At 43.2% G+C, this 22505-nt stretch overlaps 1 protein-coding gene across 2 annotated transcripts in view; it reads left to right on the plus strand.

Annotated features, from left to right (window-relative positions):
- The window catches only part of bcl11bb (BAF chromatin remodeling complex subunit BCL11B b), a 30752-nt gene extending 14686 nt beyond the window's left edge, over window positions 1-16066 (plus strand). For both annotated transcript variants that reach the window (XM_038727209.1, XM_038727207.1), the window contains one exon: window positions 10870-16066. In XM_038727209.1, coding sequence (XP_038583137.1) covers window positions 10870-12926 — 2057 coding nt within the window. In that variant the 3' untranslated portion in view covers window positions 12927-16066. The remainder of the gene's footprint in view (window positions 1-10869) is intronic.
- The last annotated feature ends 6439 nt before the right edge of the window (window positions 16067-22505 follow it).

The raw sequence follows: 22505 nt of genomic DNA on the forward strand, positions 1-22505 counted from the left end.
AATGCATACAATGACTCCCAATCTTACATTAAGGCCTGCATCTCCCACCAAACACACTCATGCACACACAGACACATGTACATGCACACACAGCTTAAAGGCTCCCACATGAAGGCATCAAACGCTCCACAGCCAGCTTTATGGCACTCATATGGCAGCAGATTTGATATTTTCCTACCACTGCGGGGGAATAAAACTCGCCACTAATTTGGACTGCGAGCGCCACCGCTAACATTCAGCATGTGCCGACTGACTGTGTCTTCCAGATGTGTGGACTCTTTGCTCCTTAACAGCCTTACTTAAGAGGCATTAGAAACCTCACACCCCGTCCCTGCTACGCATGGAGAGTGATGATGGCGCTTTGGTATTCAACACAAACATGCTGCTATGTGTGGAATACTTTGAGTGAAGTGCTGATGTGAACTTCATGGTCTCGCTGCTAGTGACCACAACTTGTCTTGTGTCAGTGGGAATATGTGAATGTGTTTATGTTTTTCGCATAAATAGCTATTATCAACGTAATTTGACAGTTGCACTGCAGTTATTCGAGCTACACCTTTGTTTCTCTTCTCTGGCTGTGACATTTGATTACAGATATGCTTTCATCAGTGTTGAGTGATGTTGCAGATTGTATAAAGAACCTACTGTAATTATAGTATAAGTGTGCATGTGTATGTAGACTTTCAAATACATGCACATGCAAGACCCTATACGAGAAACTGCTCAGCAACATGTACAACTTTCTAACGCTCTGGAAACAGTTCTTAGAGAAAGTCTTCATGACGGGCATGCAGATAAAATCCTCATGTGTCTGTGTGTGTTCAGCTATTGTGCAGTCTGAAACACATTAGTGCATAACATATAATATGCCCCTTTCAGGAGTAAATGGGGAGATTTTCTGACCGGGGCACTCACCCTTTTCTATTGAAAAGTAGCGTGTTTTTGCCTTTGGGAGGAAAAGGGCTACCATTAGTATTTGTGAAAAGGAAAAGAGATGGCGCTTGTTAGCCAGTCAGACAGGGGTAATCCTACTTGCTACACTGTTGTTGTTCCTTTCCTCTTATCTTGTTAGTGTCCCGCTCTGATTTGGTGGGATTGTGAGAGAAGAAAATGAGGAGACAGCGTTTATGGCTGTATTTCCCTTTTACAGGCTGCTTCACCGCAAGAGATATTGAAAGCCTTTCATGGTACACTTACGCTCCCCCTTATTTCATCCACTTATTTGTCTCGAGCAATTACTCCGAGAGGGAACACTAGAAACAGACAAACACATATCATGAACGTAAGTTGCCTTTATGTGGGTTTGTCTCTTAAATATATATCAGTGTTGTGCCAGGAACAATATCTAGTGTACAAACAACATATTGTATATTGATACATCGATACACAATATAGTATTCTTTTATATACAGTAGCAATTTCCTGTAAGCAGTAAAAGTTGAATGAATGGGGAAAAAAATCCTAAAACCATGCAAAGGCACAAAACATATTTCTGTCTATTAGGGTCAGCTCTTCAAAAATTTGGATTTGTTTTATTTTTATTTATTTTAAATCTTTCTTACCTTGTGGTATCTATGCATGTAGTTTTATTTTATTTTTCAGTTTTCAGATTTAATATATATGTCTCTGAGAGGTCTACTCCACCCCAATGCAAGGGAGGTGAATGGAATTCCATTTGAAGTGCTAAAAAAACATTTTAAAATCTTAAAAATCTTAACCATTCTCAACAGAGACACTGTTCCCTTTACTCTTTATAATCTACAGAACAGATTATTTTTGGTAGAAAGTAGTTCCATTTGCACTGAAAAGGTCGGTGTGTGGATTATCCAGAGGACCAGGGACATTTTATTTGGAAAGACACATTGATGTTGAATATTTCAAACATATTTTTTTCACTGCTGTGAGCACCACAGAAATGTATGAATGGGTGGAAGCAGAAATATCAGACGAATATCTCAAAACTTGGGTAAATAAAACCAAAACTATTTGTGTGGCTAGGTATTTTATATTTTGCCTGAGCAGACACTTTAAATGAGTGGATGCTTATAATTGTCCTCCTGGCTCTATTCACCATGAATATGTTTTTTTTATTAACTTGAATTACTTTTTTTTAACTTTCATTTGAACCAGTACTAGCATCTATGAGAAATGGAAAGAAACATCTGCTCCGGTCTGTTTATTGGATGAAAGAGGGCTTGCACTGTCATGTCCATAGATGGCATTGCAGACAGGGGAGTTAACTGCTCAAGGTGAAGGGGCTACACTCTCCCTTTATACTGGCGTAATTCATACTTTTTTCCAGAAAGCCCTCTTCTCTGTGTCTGTCTTCCCCAGAGCAGAACAGTGCAAGCCAAAATGAAATAAAGCCTAAGATGTTATCGGGGTGATTGGTGCCAGCGGAGCTTGTCTGGGCCTGTGGTCTGGCAGGGCAGCGCTTGCCCGTACCATAGCTTGCATGTGTGTTAGTGTGGGTGTGAGTGTGGGTGTGTGTGTATGTGTGTGTGTGTGTGTGTCCTGAAGGCACTGGATAGATGAAAGCTTTCTTTAACCATAAGCTATGCAGGAGACGTGCCAGGAGCAGGAAATGTATCAGTGTGATAACAGCCAGAAAGACAGAGAGAAAACGAGAAATAGAAAGAAAGAAATGAGAGAAAAAGAGAGAGAGAGAAAGGCCACATGGAAACCCACAGGGAGAGAGGCCTGAGGCCAAAGTCAGCCCAATCACACACACACACACACACACACACACACACACAAATGTCACTTCATAAATATGTCTTGGGTGTGTATGTTGAGAGATGATTCTATGCTCATGTTTGCATGTTTGTGTATGGGTGTGTGTGTGGAGACCTTGAGGTTTCATGTTAGATGGCCTATGGTTTGACACACCTGAGTATCTATAGGACCCATAAGAGAGACAACAGAATTCACCTGGGGACATGACCGTTGCAACGCAAACAATGTTGTGCCGCCGGCCGTCACAGGATCACAACAGGACCTTATAGAGGGAGAGATGAACGGATAGACAGAGCGAAACACAAGAGAGTCTCAAGTCTTATTGTGCGAAAAAGCATCTGCATCTTTCTTTTAGCTGTCCTAAATAGTTTGAGGTTCTGACATTTAGCATTACTACACATTACCTTGAGATGGAACTTGAGCCATAGACTACAGATGAAACGATCAAAGGTTTGACACTTTGGGAAATATTTTCACATTCTTGCAGAGAGTTAGAAAGAAGAATGATACCTCTCTCATGTCTGCATAGTAAGTACTAGCAGCTGGCTAGCTTAGCGTAGCACAAAGACTGAAAACGAGGAAACAGCTTACCCTGACTGTCTACCTGCCAGCACCTGTAAAGCTCTGAAAACATTATATCTCGTTTAACAGACCAGACTAAAATAGTCTGGAACATACCCCTCTGTAAAACCACAACATGTTGTTTTTACGCTAAAGTGTTAATTAGTAAGCTTGCTAGTAGGTAGATTTTGTTACCTTTGGACAGAGCTAGGATAGCTGTTTCCCCGTTTCCAGTCTTTGAACTAACCAGTTCCCAGCTGTAGTCTATATTTAATGGACACATATGAGAATGCTATCAGTCTTCTAAAAAAGGTGTTTTCCCCGAAAATGTCGAATCATTCCTTCAAGAGTTCCAAGCATATCACATACCCACATCCTACTTTTTTAGGGGCGCCACAACCTTTTCCAGTACACCTAAACAAAGAGAGCTGAATATTTGTGGTCTATTTTATTTTTAAACTTTTGTTACTTTGGTTTAGTAAGCTAACACTAATTAGATAACTTGCAGGTTGGTGTCAAATGATGCAACACTCCTGTGCTCCTTCCTGTGATGCTCACAGCCTTCGCTTTGTGTTTGAGTGTGAGGATAAATGCACTGTATCCTCAAGTAGCCAGGATTATATAATAAACCAGAGAAACCATGGAATAATAGTGAATTAGATCATGAATGTTCAGGCTCTCTCTCCTGATCACTGGAATGGAATCTACTCCATGTCTAAAGCATGTGAGGGATAAGTTTTATAGCAGGCTGATTGGGTTGGAAGGGCCTGTGTGCTTCACTGAGGGCCACAGTGGTATTTTCCTGTGGGCTGCTAGTTAAGTGGGACTGGCTGCTTGGCTCCAGTGGGCAAAAGCCAGCTGGGGACCATTACTACTGCTAAAAGAATATAGCACCCTGTCACAGAATGGTGGCCCAAGATATATACACTGAGCATGGGCATATATGTGTATACAAGACATACAGTACATAATACAATATAAACATACATACATGTCCTATTTTTATCTTGCGTTTATTTTCATATTCTGTCTCTTTTACACACAAACACACACAGAGGCAAAGTAAATCCAGTGTGTTCACAGATGATGTAACATGTGACATGTCACTGCAGAAGATGGAGGAATTTGCCAAAAAACACCTGCTTTTCACAAGTTGAGATGAGCGCTGTATACGTATAAAGCTATGCTTTTGTTTGATTTCATTTAGCTTTGTTTAGCTGACCATTCAAGAAAAAAAACCTTAAAAGAATAACACAACACATTTTATGCACTGTTTGTATAGAATGACTGATCTGATGAAAAATTTAATAAACCCACAGAACAGAATTTGCGCGTCACTCACATATCACAGTCAATTTCCTATTCACTGGCGGTGAATAGGAAATTGACTTTCTGGACAAAGTGAGGGTCCCAGAGGGGCATGACTGGAGCTCATTTGGATGTAAAACCTTGAACAAACATTGTTGGAGTCCGCAAAGTCAGTCTCCATTTCATTGCCAAAGCAGCTTGAGTTTTTGATGCCATCTATCCAAATTTCACCTTGTATTGATTGTATTTACAGTAATAATGGTGGATTTCTTCTTTAAGTCACGCCTATAGTTCTACCTAGTTATGACACCATTAGTTCCTTTTTTTCATGGTATTGCACCATCCTCTGTTTTTCCTGCTGCTGTGTCATGGTAAATGGTGATGGAATGATTAGTGGTTGTAATGCTATTGAAAAAGGAAATGTAGATATATAAAGATAAACAAAGTGCAATTGTACTTCTGTTTCCTGTACTGCCTGTACTCTTTTGCTGTCTTATTTTCTTATTTTCCTGTCCTCTCGCCGCCTTCGCTTTCCGTCTTTCATCCTCTCCTCCATCTTGCTCCTCTCTCTTACAGCTTCTCGCAACCACAGGCACGACTGAGTGTCATCCATTTGTCAGCGTCAAATGACAGACAGCAGGCCCCACAAGTGTGTGCACATACCCCCAAAACACACACACACACAGACACACGCACGCACACACTCGTGTGCACACAAATACAGGCACTGGGACCAGTTAGGAGCTGATGGCGATGAGTCAGGCTTAGAGAAATGCCACAGAGGGCTTAGCTAATGCACTTTATGGAGCTCCCTTTTTCTTTTCATTCTTTCTCCTTTTTTTGTCTATATCGTTCCGTCTCCCTCCCTCTTTCTTTCTCTGTCCTAGAAGCCGAGCCAAAAGTCATAGCTCTTTACTGACAGAGAGGTGTTTCCAGTTATTTTTCACAGCGCGTCCCCCGTGCCCTAGCTGGAATAGCTTGCCTGATGGCGGTAACGTGCTCCCTCGGTCGTGCTACTTGAGAGCCTCTTCCATTCAGGCATTGTTGCACAGCTGGACTGGATGAATGTGTGTGTGTCTGTGTGTGCCTGTGATCAAGTTGTTGGAGATACCTGATCCAGTTTATTGTTCATTTGACCCGCATCCCAGGAGGCATGAGGGTCAGGGTGGAGTACCCAGATACCTTGTACAGGTGCTTAGTGTGTTGGTGAGAGAAAAGGAAGACAGGGGGAGAGAGAACACGGATAAATGAAGAGATAAAGGAAAACAGTGAAAGAGAAGTTATTTTGTACAGGGCTCTCGATCCCACACGTATTAGGACGCACTGTTTCTTTAAATCCTATCTCGGGTTGTCAAGCATTTCAGCTGGTCATATTGGCTGCAGACACACACACACACACACACACACACACACACACAGACAGATGTATATGGTTAGCAGGCCGAAGCTGGTTTGAGTTAGCATGGAGCCAGTCACACTGTGTGAGAGCCTTACCCCCTGCCTGCTACTGCCACCCTCCACAGTCTCATTCCTTCTTTCTGTCTCTCCAGCTCTCTCTTTCTTTTACTAAATATGTGTCAGTCACCGCTTGCCTGGGCCGTAGTAAACCGTCCGAGCTCCCAATGCCCTGTGAAACACACACACATACACACAGATACACAAGGTTGATATGCGTGGCCTTGTGTCTCCTGATTAGCCCCCGTCATGACAAACAAGCCATCAGAGCAGAGGGTAGCAGAGCACCAAAGAAGGAGGAGGAGGAGCAGGAGGGACGGATGGGAGATGTGAGGAGGAGGAGGAGGAGGAAAGGAGCAGAGGTGTAAAGGGGGGCAAGCGGGCGAGGTGAGGAGGCTGGGACCCCTGGGGACCCCTAGATCACAGCCATGCTAATGAGGGGCTGCTTTGCCGGCAGCAGAGGTGTCAGCTAACCCCTGACAGGTGCAAACACGCATACTCCCAGGGCTTGTGCCTACGCGTGCACGTGTGTGTTGCGAGAGTGTGTGGGAGGGGCTGCAGGGGCAGGTTTGTGTCCCAGTGGCCTAGCCTGCGGGCAGCTTTGTTCTGTATGCAAAGATGTCGCCGTGGCGTTCTGTTGCCCTTGATGGAATGCAGGAGCAGTACAGCGAACCTGAACCCCAGGAATGCTGCAGTGCACAGACACATAGATTTACACACACACATACACACACATGCACACACATGTGACATCTACTGTAGCAGATCCTTTGCTTCACCTTCTTGTTAACAACCAGAATCTGCACTCTGTCTTCTGTTTCTACCGTAAAGTGACATTATTCTACACACTCCAAACTTTGCTCCCTGGATGTAATGTTTTTCACCCTGTCTGCTGTTGAACTGTCCATGCCAAATGAACGCAGCACAGCGGAGTAGTTGGTGGGCTGGCGTTCAAATGTTACTTATTTTCAATTATGATTTTTTCCCCCTGAGCTTTGTGAGAGTTAATTTGGCATCAGTGAGCATTCATTACTATCCACTCACAGTTCACTGTCAGCTGAGAAGCTCCAGTTTGCCCATCTTGTCAAAGGCTGAGCCTGTGGATTTTTGTTATTCTTCTGTGGTCTTATTATAAGTCCCTCTGGATTAGAGTATCTGATAAAGGCCCCAAAATGTAAGTGTAATGTAAATGGAGGGAGCTCATGCTTCTAAAATATAACTCAAACTCCGTCTGGAAGGAGGGCATATGTGAATTCCTAAATTAAACACAAATCCACATGTCTGCACCATACGCCTGTTGTCTACTTCACCCCAGCCAAGCTCACACCAACTTTTCTTTGCTGGCCATATGCAAACAGTCAATACCATGGCTCCCCTTCATTCACTGGCATTTTGTTTGTACTTTTTAAGGCAAAATAATGACTATAAAAGGCAATCTGGAAAGAATAAAATCTGATGTAAAGCTCAGATCTTGGTCCCTGAAGACTGGGTTAATTGGCCCGGTGGTTTAGTAAAAAAACCAACCAAGGAGAGAAGGAGAGCATTATTACTGGCCCACCTCAGCCCCATGCATGTGCCAATGTTTTAATAACTTCCTCCAGGCCTCCTGGCCCTTAGCCCTCGTTTTGTTGCACAGGACAAAGAGCTGCCCTCCTAAGCTGGTCTGCTTCATGGGAAAGTCTGCCTAGGTGGACACCTGGGCAGAAATATAACTGTAAACTCAAAGATTCAGACTATTTCAAGGGAATGCCACCACACTATAGCATGTACAAGAAGGAAGTAGTGCTAGAAAAATGACAAAAAATGGCAAAATTCAGTTCATAATGCAGTACCGTGTTACAGAATCCTGCTGTGACTCCATTTCAGTTAACCTTTCGTTTCAGTCACATTCACTGAACAGTGTGTGTGTGTGTGTGTCAGTACGTGTGTGTGTGTCTGTGTGCATATGGTGCGCCAGAGTAAATTGGACGATTAGGTCCAGCATCAGTGGCTGCGTGGAGAGGAGAATGTAACTATTCTAACTGGTAGTTGACCTTGGTGGTCAGCAGTGGAGGGGTCCCTGCCTGCGTGTCAGGCAGACGACTGTGATTACCACAAACTGAAGCATGACACGGCCCACCGTGATTCTTTAATGAAGGCTTTTATTGGCTGGAGCACTGAGCAGCGACAACATTCAGACTCTTGCAGCATGTGTGCAAGTGTGTGAGAGAGGAAAGAATGGAGTGAGGATGTCTGCGACTTAATGGGTGCATATCTCTGTGTGTCTATGCGTGTGCATGTCCTAGAGAATGACGAAGTTTCTGTGATGTTACATGGGATGTTTTGCATCTAGCAGGTTGGGTTTACCGCTCACCTTTTCATCGGCTTGAAGCAGAAAAGTCCAAATTTGGGCTACCAGAAGAAATGTGGGTGGAGCTGAGGTGACATGAGAAAACCCCAGCTCAGCGTGATAGTCTGAAAGAACTGTCAATCCCCATCATACACTTCTCGAGGCTTTAATGTCCTCTTGATGAATAGCTAAATTTCAAATTCTTGCCAAGATGCACAACAAAAGAAATTTATTGAGTTTGTGCAAAATACAAAATGAATCTACTTTCAGATTGAAAGAGAAACCATGTTGAACCTGCATCTAGCAGCCATTAGAGATATTGCAGAGGTATGCTTTCGTATTGCCTTCGACATCCGGTGTGTGTGTATGGGAGTGTGTGTCTGTCATTCTGTCTGTCTGTATATCTATTTATCTATCTATCTTATTTGCTATTCTAGTACTCCCCCCATTGCTTGTTTGGGAAATTGATGAAATTTGTCTTTGCCATCATTAGGCAGCAGCCATCAGCTGCCACTCTGTTAGCTGCCACGCTCCCTTTAACAGCATATGGCACAGCTGTGTAAGATATGACAAGATGCAAATGTGTAGTGGTGATGGGGTAGAAGGTTATGGGGGTTGTGGTAAATTATTGGGTAGCTTGTATTGATGAGGCCATGTGCAGGCCAAAATACAGATAAAAGAAAAAAAACACAATTTCTCCCAATCTCATGTCTTCATTTCATATTGATCCTCGTGTGTCGATGAGATTACAAAGCTCCCAAGTCTATAGACCCCTCTTGGTCCGTGGGAGCTTGTAAATACCCTCTGGTGTATGCGTGTGTATGTGCGACTGCCCAATCACGTCTGGCCCTTAAAGTCCCTCCACCTCTCTTCTTACCCCCTCTCCTCCTCCTCTTCCCTTCCCTCTCTCGCTCTCTTCTCCCCATCCAAGCTGTTAAGCTGTCCAGCTCTCTACTGCCAAACGGCCCTGTGAAGCCTCGCCAAACTAAACACGGGCAGGCAGCCCGCCACTCGCCCCACACATACACACAGCCATACAGGCACAAAAATATAATCCACATACATGTCCACATTCATGCACATACACACGCTCCTACACAGCCGTTAGTAGCAGGAGTCAGGTCATGTCCCACCCCACACAAACAGTAAGAGAGACGGTTATACCAGAGCCCCGCTAATAGCAGAGAAAAACAGACAGAATCAGTAAATGAGCCCCTCATTAACTTTTTCTGACCCTGTCTCCCCTGGGGAAAGCCAAACCAATCACACCGCCAAATCAGCTTCCTGTACTAGACACTGATCCAACATCAGCTTTCACTCATCTGCTCTGCACGGTACAAGTGTGTGTGTGTTTGTGTGTGTGCGTGTGTGAATTTGTGAGTGTACTGAGGTGTGCTGTGAGAAGGGCGGGAGACAAAAAGGGAAAGTGAAAAGAAAACATTGCTACGGATGTATCTGTATCTGAATGTGTGTTTTACATTCCATGACAATGGGTGACTTTGAGGCAGTCAGCCATCTTAAGGGCTCATTTGCTTGATCACATAAGACTTTGGGCAAAAGTAACTTCTCTGTCTTTGTTTTCTCCCTCTGGGCTCCAAGCTTTGGGACCACTGTACCAACTTGACTCCACTTGCGGTAGCCGCTGATGATAAAATAGATGCAGATGCCTTGCAAGGGAACACAAGACTGTGGAAATGCCTCTTCAACGCTGGTCTGTGTTGAATTAAATGAAGCCCAACTGAAGCACTTTTTTATGACTCACAAGTAGGCTGACAGGGCCGTGCCACAGTGACTGATAGATTCATTTGGCATTATTAAGTCATGCCATTTAAATGGGCGATTTGTCAGTGAGTGACGTACAGTTTTTGTATGTGTATGTGTGTGCAGCCACCACAGCTCACTTTACTGTACTTGTTATTACACCAGTGACGTAGAGCTTTATTTAATGTGGATGCTATGTTAAGACCAGAGGGGTCTTTACTGTTTACACATTGTCTCCATCACCTCTCCTGTCTCCCCTTTTGTGTGTCTCTCTTTCCCTCTAATGCCACATCTCCCCCTCTCCCATATTTCCTTTTTTCCCCCATTGGTGTGTTTTCTTTCCATTGCTGCCTCCACTGTCTCCATATGGAAATGACAGAGTAGACGAGATGGATCTGTATATTAAAGCCTAGCTGACATTAGAATTAGCATAATGTGTCATGGCCTTAGGGCAGTACCTGCCATCTGCATTAGCCTGTAGACACATGCACACACACACAGTCAAAGCCCATGTAAAACCCTCATACACAGACACAAGCAGAAATTAATATAACTGTGCCTTTTAAGTACAATTCATGTTCTTAAACTCTTCACATGTTCACATATGTTATTTACAAACATGGAGGCATAGTAATATGCTGGTGTAAATTGTAAAAATTTTTTTTGCATATTTTATTTGGATTTGGTTTTTACAATTTTGTCTTTCTCTTGGCCCACAGATAAAGATGAGCCATCCAGCTACATCTGCACTACCTGTAAGCAGACCTTCACCAGCGCCTGGTTCCTGCTTCAGCATGCCCAGCACACTCATGGCATCCGCATCTACCTGGACAACCACCCTGTCAACTGCTCCCTCACTCCCCGCATGGCTCTCCCTCCACCCCCATGCACTGATGCCCTGCCCCGCTCTCCTCTCCCCACTTTCCTTGGTGACACCAACAACCCATTCCACCTTCTCCGCATGGCTGCACCCTTGCTCAGGGAACACCCCCCTCCCCCGGGGTATATGGAGACCCGCCTGCCTGCAACGCCACCCTTTATGAGCCCTCCACCGCCCCCTAGACCCCCTTTAGAGAGGCTGGGCCCAGAGGAGATGGGGCTGCTGTCCCAGCACCCCAGTGCCTTTGAGAGGGTGATGCGGATGACCCCCATGGAGCCTCCTTCCATGGACTTCTCCCGACGTCTGAGGGAACTGGCAGGCAACACGACCAACAATGGGGGGCCCACACCTCCTCTTTCACCCAACCGCGTGCCACCCATGCATCGCCTGCTGAGTCCCACGCTTTTCCAGCCTGGCTCCAAGCCCCCTGCATTTCTCACATATGCCCCGCAGCCACCCACTTCTCAGGGGGGACACGGTTCTTCCAGCCCTCCTGACAGCCAGGGACAGAATCAGACCCCTGGGAAATCCAAATCCTGTGAGTTCTGTGGCAAGATTTTCAAGTTCCAGAGCAACCTGATCGTCCACAGACGCAGTCACACAGGAGAGAGGCCATACAAGTGTCATCTATGTGATCACGCCTGCTCCCAGGCCAGCAAACTTAAGAGGCACATGAAGACACATATGCACAACAAGTCTGGTTCCATGAGTGGCTCCCCAGAACAGGGAAACAGAGGTGAGGGAGGAGAAGGTGAAGAGAAGAGTAGGGAGGGGGATTCCAGAGGGATGGACAATGACGAGGAGGAGGATGAAGAAGAGGAAGAAGAAGAGGAGGAAGAGGAAGAGGAGGAAGAACTGAGGAATGGTCGGCCAGATTCCAACTTAAGCGAGGACTCCCAGGAGTTCAGCCAGAACAGGGAGAACGGCCCCAGACAGTCTCCTGAGGAGAAACCCCTGAGCAGGGATAGAGTAAATGATAGTGGCGGGGTGGGCATCATGCACCAGTTCAACCATCTGGACAATCACCTTAGACTTAATCCTAACAAGAGAAGCCTGGAGAGACAACCTAACGGAGATGGCGGAGAGAGGGGTGAAGCAGAAAGAGAAAGAGAGAATGAGAGGGAGCAGGACAGAGAGCGAGATGAGCGGGAGGACCACAGGCCTGTGATGAACGGCAGGATCAGTGTATCTGAGGCAGACTCCTTCCCCGGCCTGTTCCAGCGTCGGCCCACCCCCATCACCAGCCCGAGCCCCTCCAACAACAAGAGGATCAAGATAGAGAAGGAACAGCTGGAGCTTCCCCCAACCATACCCCTTATCTCCCCGGAGAATGTCTACTCTCAGCTCCTGGCTGGCTACGCTGCTTCACGCCACTTCATCAGAGAACCCTTCTTGGGATTCACAGATTCCCGTCAGTCGCCGTTCGGCACCTCCTCTGAGCACTCCTCGTCAGAGACGGGAAGCCTCCGCTTTTCCACCCCACCTGGGGAGCTGATGGAAGGGGGGAGCGCCTCGGGCCGTAGTGGCAGCAGTACTCCTCACCTCCTGCGGGGACCTGGACCCGGCAGGCCCCCGAGCTCTAAGGAGAGGAGGAGTGACACCTGCGAGTACTGTGGCAAGGTGTTCAAGAACTGCAGCAACCTGACAGTGCACCGACGCAGCCACACAGGCGAACGGCCCTACAAGTGCGACCTGTGCAGCTATGCCTGTGCCCAGAGCTCCAAGCTGACACGCCACATGAAGACCCACGGGCAATTTGGGAAGGAGGTGTACCGCTGCGACATCTGCCACATGCCCTTCAGCGTCTACAGCACGCTGGAGAAACACATGAAGAAATGGCATGGCGAACATTTGATGGCCAGTGAGGTCAAACTGGAGCAGGCGGACAGAGGTTAAGCCAGCAACCATTAGTTATACAGCCTACATTGTACACAAGCCAACACGCACACACACATACACAAAATCACACACACATACAAAATCCACGTAACCACTTCTTCAGCTATGGGGCATAGCTGGATAATCTCTCTCTTAAAGATTTTTGAGACTGATTGATGTTCATCTTTTTTTCTTGTCACAGAAACTGCCACCTGAGAATATAAACAAAGGGAAACTTTAATGAGAACTTGTCTGGAATGCCCATCTTGGTGTTTCTTGGCAAACTGTCTGAGGATTTTATCAGTTAGGAATCCATGGAGCCTTTCTACTGTGCAATAATTTCTGTATTTATTGGATTTTTGTAATGATATTTGGCATGTGCAGGTACATCTTTGTGGGATTTCATATGGAGTTAGTTTTGAAATGTGCTAAAACATTTTTTTTTCTAAAATGCGATAACTGGAAAGAAGTCACCCTTAATACAAATTATCTTTTTTTTTTTCCTTTAAGGAATCTTATTATCACGTGAGAATAAAAATTGTGTGAAGCGGTTAGCTTTTAAAAGTAAAAATATTTGTTTTCTATATTGACTGCAGCAGCGGACTACAATCCATTCCCTCACACAGGCCTAAAGCACTGAATGTCAGCCTGACTATAAAACATTATGTTGGGTTTTAAAAATCCAACATTATCTTAGAGACCTGATAAGTTACTTTTAATTTATTCAGGGAAATTTTGTCCTCTTAAACATTGGCATGTGAATAACGTCAAAATGCAGTTACTGTATTGCTGTCCTTGCTTCAGTTAGGACATAAATAAAGGTTGCACTTAATGGAGGTACCCTTAACTGATGCTCAGTACATTCCCAATGTAGGATTAAACCACATATTTAATATGTTGAATAAGTTAAGACTACTTGTGATTAATGTGAGAAGGAGAACAGTCCTGTTTATTGTTTGTAAATATATTCTTTTTTAAATATGTTAAAGTAGCCCCAACTGTACGTGAAAAATGGCCTAAAACTTAACAATCAGAAGACCAGCTGCTTGCATCATCCACAGTATATGCTAAGTGTAACTACCATTCATTATTGCTTTATCAGACCCACTTGATTATCTCCCCCACTCCCTCACCCCAGATGTGCTTACTCAAAGGCAATTTGTTAAACTAAAGCTACTTCAACAATTGTAACACTTTCTAAATCATTCTCAATCTCCCTCTCGTGTCTGGCGTGGCATCTCTCACTGACCCAGGTTGACTTCCCGTGTCCCCTTAGGATCCACAAAATGGTTTCAAATGAAATTCATATCAATGTGTGTTGGCGTGTGTGTTCTTCTCTCCGCAGCGTGCTTTAAGCCTCTCTCCGACGGCGTCTTTTCACAGTTCACTAGCTCAGATTCATGCATTAGAGCGGCTTTTAAAAGGAAGCCTGTTCATTCGCCTCACAAAGTGATATGGATTTAACTCCCAGTAACAGATTTTGAGACAGTGTGCATGTTCGTGACTTTTGGGGATTATGGTTTTTATTTTCTGCATCGTTCATCCTGAAATGAATCTGGTAGGGGAGGGCTATATGAGTTATGATAATTCTGAGCACAGCTGCAATGGGGGATGGCCGGGCGACCTTGAGTAGGGGCTATTCTTATTGTAAAAATGAAAGATTGGAACTGAGAAATGAAGAAGTGTGAGAAAGAAATGGAGGGAGAGAGAGCAAGACCTTGACTAGGGAGAAGAGTCATTCAAATGAAATTGGAAGCATATGAAACGTATTTTTTTTTTTCGGTATCCAAATGCACAGCTACTGGCCACATCTTATAACGGACCATCAGAGTGAGACAGAACGAGCATGAGAGGGAGGGAGACAGCAAAGCCACATGAAAGGAGATTGAGACTACATCTTTCATTTGAGTTCTGCAATTTTCAGTCATCAAAATCATCTTCACTTGAAAGTTTGACCTGCTTTTTTGGCCCATTGTCAGGTTTTATCTGCGCCATTTTGTTTTGATAGAAAAAGGATTATACTGTATCTTGAATACAAATTCCTCTTTTTGTGATTTTTTTTTTAAGGAATTGATGTTTAGGTCACAGCAGCTCTCCATAAGCTATTCAGTCACCGCAATATATTTTAGTGAATTAACACAATGGGAACGGCTGAAGAGCTGCTTTCAACTTGCATTACACATCTCGATGCATGAGTGCAAAAATCAAGATCGCACGCTGTATTCATTCCAGGAAAACTCAGATCAGAGTTAGGCCAAAATGAGCCATACCACTATGAAATATGTCACATTCAAATGATGAACAGTGGAACCCTGACAGAGATCAAAATCATACATGGACATTCAGTCTTACAATATGTTTACAGTGTTGAAGTATGCCATTAATGAAATACTCTGTGTAAGTGTTTGAGATGATAATAAAGTATTGTTTTCTCCAATGTTCTTACAAATGTTTTGAATGCCATAGCAGTTTTGTATGATTATCCTGGTGGAGGGATTTTATCTTCATGAATATGTTAATGTATGATTACTTGTTCACTGTATGGGAAGACAATTTTTGAAATGTAATATTGCGGAATCATGCCAGATTATATTTTTTTTCTAACAAGAGTGGTGCCATTATTGACTTTTGGTCTCTTTAATCTTTTTTTTTAATTTTTTTTTTTAATTTAACTTTAAATTTTTCTTTTTGAATGAGTTTCTTGATGTTGGTTTGGCGAAGCTATCCTTCATGGATGTAAAAACAAAACGATTTTTTTTAAATAATTAGAAGAATGAGAGGATCATAAAGGGAGAACCTTCGGCAGGGGAATACAATACTTTGTGCAGGAATGCTTTTCCAAATCAATTTTATGAGACATTCATGAACATTATGTTTTTCCTCATGGTTGGTTGAAGGTCTTGTGATGGCACTTACAACTGTAATTTTAAATACATTTTCATTTTCACTTTTCACAACTTTCACTTACAATCTTTGTACAAAATAGTTTCCTTGGTCTTTTTTTGAGGGGGAGGAGTGCATCATTGTGAAAAAAGTGATTTCAGAACAGTACACATCTGCTGTTTTGAGCATATATGTATTTTTGTAATGTGTTGAAAAATCAATACAAGAAAGCCAACACTTCAATAAATGTTGCAATTGCTCTATGATTGAAGCAACTTTTCATTTTGATCATTTCATGTTCCTTTTCTTCTACCAATGCACTTCATCACACATATTGGAACAGCTATACACTTTAGGTACATAATAAAGTGTTAGTGTACAGCTTAAACAAAACTCTATTGTTGCTATAGCACCATTCCAGCCTATTCCTCATAGATGACCCCAAAGGGTAAACTGATTTAAATAAAAAACAAAACATCAATTTCTGTAAAGGGTTGAGCAAAAACTACAGCGTTTCTTTAGCCGACATATGAATTTAAAAACTGAACAGAAATTGCTGTATCTTTACATCCCACACAAGCGAATCATGCAATTATATGCTATCAACGATTTTACATACAAACCATCAGAAATAATCTGATGTTGGCTTTAGGGTGTGGAACCTTGTTTTATTGCCAACTGCCAGCCATGACTGTCTGATCCACGCAGGGTGTAAACTTAAAAAGATATGCCATTAAAAAATTTATTCATTTTGTATATTGTGGAATTTAGTGTGCAAGAGCAGAGCTTGTGAAAAGACATACCATTTTAACATAGGCACATTTAGAGTCTTTGAAGCAGGATAATGTACAAGAAGTCTTCTAGAGTTTGATCATCAAAAATGGCTATTGCATACTGTTAAATGTTAAAACAAGGACTCATCTCCTACAAACATGTTTTAGCATTTCTGCAATGGAGAAGAGCTGAGAGGACCACAAGATAGCTGGACACATTCACAATCAAAATGGATAATAATGGGTTTATCCTGCTTCCTTGCTTTGGTCTGGATCAATTTTAACACTGTGTGATAACTTTAAACTCCTTCATTCACACAGATGCTGTCTTGTGTTAAGATGGAGTGGCTTTCTTAGCTACAGTAGGTGCATTTTCAAGGCCTCGAGCTTGTTGAAAAAATCCCTCTAAATTTTGTTCAAAACCTTAAAGTTGGGTTGACTGTGGCTCAGGAGATAGAGCGGGTCGCCCACTGATCGGAAGGTCGGCCCTCGAATCTGTATGTTGAAGTGTCCTTGGGCAACCCCATATTGCTCCTAAAGGCTTGCCATCCGTGTATGAATGGGGTGCATGTGACATGTAGTTTAAAGTGCTGTGAGTGGTTGGAAGACTAGAAAGGTGCTATAAGAACAGTCCATTTATCATTTTAATCATCAGCTACAAAGTCACATTTTTTAACACTCAAATGTAAGCCAGATAACATGAGTCCAGTGTAATAAAACATATAAATAAAACTGCCCTAAGTACGTGTCAGTCATTAGAGGGAATGTAAACTGCAGAAGATGTTGGATAGCACCAGTGTGACGTAAAGGTCTCTGAGTTGATGTTTTTATGGTTGAAATTCAAGAAATACCTATCATGTTGTCAGTGAGGAATCTTGCCAGCTTGCAGCTATTTGGCCACAAGTTCTTTGGGCAAGACAAGACACAGATAGACGGTAGGTACTGAATCTTGCTCAGAATCTGACAAATAATATGTCATATTGTGCTACTATACCAGTACACTGATTAACAAAAGCACCTTCCAAAATTGAACTTCAGAGATGACTGCAAGTACAAGTCTCTTGTTCTTTGAAAACAATACACATGAGTTTGTGACTCATAGGTTTGATTTCTGAAGGTAGCTGTTGACAGTCTCATGCTTCAAAAATGAGTCCTGGCATGAGTATGGGGACCCATCAGGTATTTCTTGATATCGGGCCAACAGCAGTCAAGCCTGTCCTTGCTTGAGCCTTCAGGCCATTGGATAACATTAACAGAAATAGTGTGTGTGTGTGTGTGTGTGTGTGTGCACGCGTGCTAGCTCAAAGAGAAAGCATGAGAAGAGACACGACAATAGAGCAGAGATAGAGGGGTGAAGAAAGAGAAGAAAGAGAAGAAAGCTTGCGCAGGGCGGGTAAGTGTGAGAAAGTCAAATCAGGAGTAACTGTTTGATGCTTGCCAGCTCTTACCAAACACAAATACCCACGAAGTGTCTCATGTCTCAACAATTTGCATGATTCAATGTAAAAATAGAATTAGTACGTCAAAATATTCTGAAAATAATCCACCAAGCAGCTACAAATTGCTCACACAGATGATGTTTGGAGGATTTGGTGTTTGCAGGGGGTCTCTTATTGTGACTTTCCCAACTCTGTGTGTGTTTGTGCCTGAAGGCTGACATCTGGGTGCCATGTTGGTGAGTCTGGTCTTTTGGTCAGCAGAAATGTGCATGTTGAGAAGATGTCACATTCCCACAGCTCTTATCCTAGCAATGGCCTAACTTCTGACGTAACAATTGGAATAGCATGACTTTCTGCAAATGGTTAGTGGCTGCAGATGTTTTTAATGATTCAAAAAAGGTAAAAAAAAAAAAAAAGAAAAAGAAAGATTAAAGCTCATAAAGCCAAATGATCTTGTTAGTTGATTTCCCACTTTTCATATATCTATTTTAAACACATGAAGGATGCAATTTGTATGGCATTATACTTATTATTATTATTTTTTAAGCAAACTGAGAACAAAGTTGTGTATTTGTCTTGAAAATTGCAAATCATATTACAACCTCAAGCATCTTATTATCCAGCTTATTTTGAACCATATCCCCATACTGAGCTGTGTATTTTTTTAAAGGGCTACTCTCCATATAATCAGAAGCCACACAAATGTGTGCTCACAGACCCATTCCGGCCACTTCTCTGCCACCAGCCCCATCTTCTGTAGTTCAAATGTGACATGAGGTTAAAAAACTCTCTTTTAAGCTTGTTTAGGAGAAGGCCCCCTCCTGTGTGCCCAGCTCCCTGGGAGAAAAGTGGCCTCCAGCGCCAGTGGTGAGGAGGTGCCGTATTCTCTTCACCAGAAAGCACTGGGCAGAGGCCCTATAGTCACAGACAGAGAGTCGCGGAGCAGGAGATGGGAAATCATGGTTTGGAGTAAAACCACGTCCTCAGGGAACAGGGTGTCAGCAGGGATTGCGGTTCACGTCCTGGGCGACGCAGAACCACAAGGCCACCGCAGAGACCTTACTTTCCACTGGATCACAGGGCTCAGGCCCACTGGCCTCTCTGTAGATATCCAGTTACTAATCTACCGGCCCTGACCAGTACCCAGTCAAATGACGCTGCCCGCCCAGCAAGCAGACTGGGCTTCGCCCTGCAACACAGAGACCAGAGTAAATCCAGCCCAGCTGGCTGCTCTTGGGAAAATAGGGGAAAAAGGGAGGGAGGAATGGATGGATGGAGAAAGAGCAGGGAGAGCAATTTAGAAGGGTGGTCAGGAGACAGAGAGCAGTGTGGTCGAGCGTGGTCACTCAACAGCTGCGGCTTGGGAAGATTCTCTCTTCTGGGAGAATCTGACCCAGAGGAACAAAGGCTTTGTGGTCATGTCGAGCGTGTAACTAAAGGACAGGAAATGCAGACTTTTTCAGAGGGAGGAAAAACACTAAAGCCACTCAGTGGGAGGTTTTGGTCATTTACGATGCAACCATGTCGTCAAGCATCAAAACGGCACTCATCTCAAAACAGAAATGACAACTTAGGGTTTTTATAATTGCCTCCCTCATATTCAGACAATTCCTTGACTGCCAGAAAGCTACAATCCAGTGTTGGACAATAAAACATTATGGTTTTCTTTACTTTTTTAAAACTCTTGTGCATTGCAAACAATAGTGTAGAAGAGTGAACAGACATGAAGACACCTGATGTGATCCACTTTAACACTGATTTGCCTTCAACTGATCCTTTTTCTTATCACTAAAACAACTCAGTGGGGCGTGACAGCACATGCCCTCCTAAACACTGGCCATCACCTCGCCATGGAGACAGTCAAGCAAAACATTTATTTATCTTTGTGCTCCAGCCACACCCTCACTGTCTGCATATTTAAGTCTGCTCCTTCTCTTTTCTTCCAGTCTCTTCATCGCTTGCTCTGACTGTCACAACCTCACTTCGTATCTCCTTTCATTTCTCAGTTCTTTGTTCGCTGTTTCCTCTCCCTTGCCGACTTCAACTGGATTGATTCCTTCCAAATAAACTTTCTCTCCTCACAGCTCCTTCTCCCTCCCTCGTGTCTTCACCTTCACTCACTTTTATTCCAGAGACAAACTCTTTCCTCTCTTTCCTACACTCTGTCCCACTGTCAGTGTAATTCCATTGGTGTCAGACCTCCCAGGAGGGCCCAGACACAGGTAGATAGCTACCGCGGTGGGGAAGCTTCTCTGCTGTCGGCTTCCTGACGCCCGACCTGCCCCCCACACACTCACACACATGCACACCTTGCCTCAGGGGGGTCAGTGTCATCGTTGGCATTGGGCACATGCTTGTCGTGGTGCAATATTAAATCTTCTCATTTGATTTGGACTGTAATTATGTCGTAAAAACAAACTGGCTGTGAAGCCGTGGCCCGCCAGTGTGATCTACTTTCATCAAGTGCAGACTGGCTTAATTATAGAGTGCACCATACACCCATCTTTCACTGGGCAGCTTTTCCTGTTGCTTCTTTAAGCCATCACATTCTTTTATTGTGCGTTAATCACAAGGCAATTGGGCCGTTTGCAATGGCTGGGGTTAGATTTTAACACTGGTCTGTACACATCCTGCGTATTCTGGAGGAAAAAAAAAGTCAAGAGTTAAGCGGTTGTACATGGTAATGGAATCTGATGCCTCCTCTCTTTCTGTGGTGCACTTAATGATATGGTTTTCATACCACAAAGGTATTCAAATGTGAGGAATATCTGCTGAGAATAAAGGATTTACAGTTCTTTGTGCACTTCAAATTGAGTGTGTGAGGTTAGAAAGACAAATAAGTAAATTTGACAATGAATGACCAAATCTCATCAAAAGAAATCACACTGATGTGAACGACTGTAAATAAAACTTGGATCTTTTCCCCATGGGATTTTATTTCTGTTTCATCATCTTAAGAGGGATACATAAAACACTTGAAGAAATAACACTTGAGTGTGAAGATCTATGAATTTTACAAGCAAATTATTTTCTCATATGGACGCTGGTTTTTATCTGGTTTTACAGCCAGACATCTGAAATACATGTTTGTTTAGGCCTATATTCGCCACATGGCTAAGTCAAACCATATTCCACCTTCACATCAACTTGCGCAGCAGGACGCCAGATGCCAAATTGTAACATATGGCAATATGTATATTAATTTTTTTGCTGTGGTTCAAGCAATATGTTTTGGAGCACTGCTTCAAATCACTCACTAACGATTAAATGATTTGTACTGTGTATTGTATGTAATATCTCAAACTGATCTGCTGTTTATATGATTCTGGTAAAATTGTGTAAGTTTATACTGAAGACAGTTACCAATAAGGACTTAGAGTTGATCATTAAAATAACAATGATTTACAAAATCCAAAAAGCCTGGTTTTATTAGAATTAAAACCAGGCTACCATTATAATCTAGATGTCGTTGCTCAGTGGCAGCCGATAAGAGGGGGCTGATGTCAGAGATGAGTGTGTGAGGGAGGGATAAAGGATGGAGCTGTCTGGGAACTGACCCCTTTATGTCTTAATAGTTGAGCTGAAATAGAGGGGAGACTATAAAAGCTGAAGGGTCACCGAGGGAAAACGCCCTCGTTTTTGTCCCTCTCAAATGGCCTTTCATGATGGGTTCATCTGTGTTGTGACAGGTGTGTGAAGTGGGCACCTTACTAGAGGTAATTGCCGTTTCTCTCCTGTGGGTCATTGTTTGTCCCTATGCCTGAAAAGACCATTAGAAAAAGAGGATTTTTGGTTGTTACCACGGCAGAGTTAGAGATGAAGACCCTATAAGTCTCTTGTTCTCTCAGATATAAACTGAATAAAAATCATGATTATAAAATGTTCTGAAAACCTGAGCAGATTTATTAACAGTATGGTGTGCTCTACATAAACACAGACAGTAAGCACACTGCTGACACTGCTGCTCTTTAGCTGGAACAGACTGCTGTGGCTTCACTGAAGAAACCATTATGGTGCCACTGAGGAGAGTCATAAAGGTGATTAACAGCTGCTTCTAATTAAAGATCAATGGAGAGCCTTTCTGAGGTGATTTGTTTTATGAATTAGGATGCCCACTGTCCATTAATGACATCAGGCAATGTCACTGTAACAGATTGAGTATTCATTCACCCTTGTTTGAGGCACAGCTCAAACCAAACTATAGATCATCACTACCCAAGACACTGGGTTTTGTTTGTAAATGCCCCTTTACTCAGTGTGGCGAAAAGCCTTCTCACCACGACGTGTGACATATGGCTTTTATTTAATGTATAAATTGCATCAGAAGATGGATAAGTGGCATACGTCTTTCTTATGCTGGAGCTGAGGTAGTTGGATTTGAAAATCTGGTATGCAATTCTCGTTACATCGTGATTCTGTAATTTCACCATTACAGATCAGCAATGTATCACAGGGGTAAGAGCATGAAAGAACTAAGTTTAAGTTGATTTCATATGACCATT

This window comes from Micropterus salmoides, unplaced genomic scaffold, assembly GCF_014851395.1.
Source record: "Micropterus salmoides isolate LMB-PRFRI ecotype aquatic unplaced genomic scaffold, ASM1485139v1 Ms_hic_scaffold_18, whole genome shotgun sequence".
Classification (NCBI taxonomy): domain Eukaryota; kingdom Metazoa; phylum Chordata; class Actinopteri; order Centrarchiformes; family Centrarchidae; genus Micropterus; species Micropterus salmoides.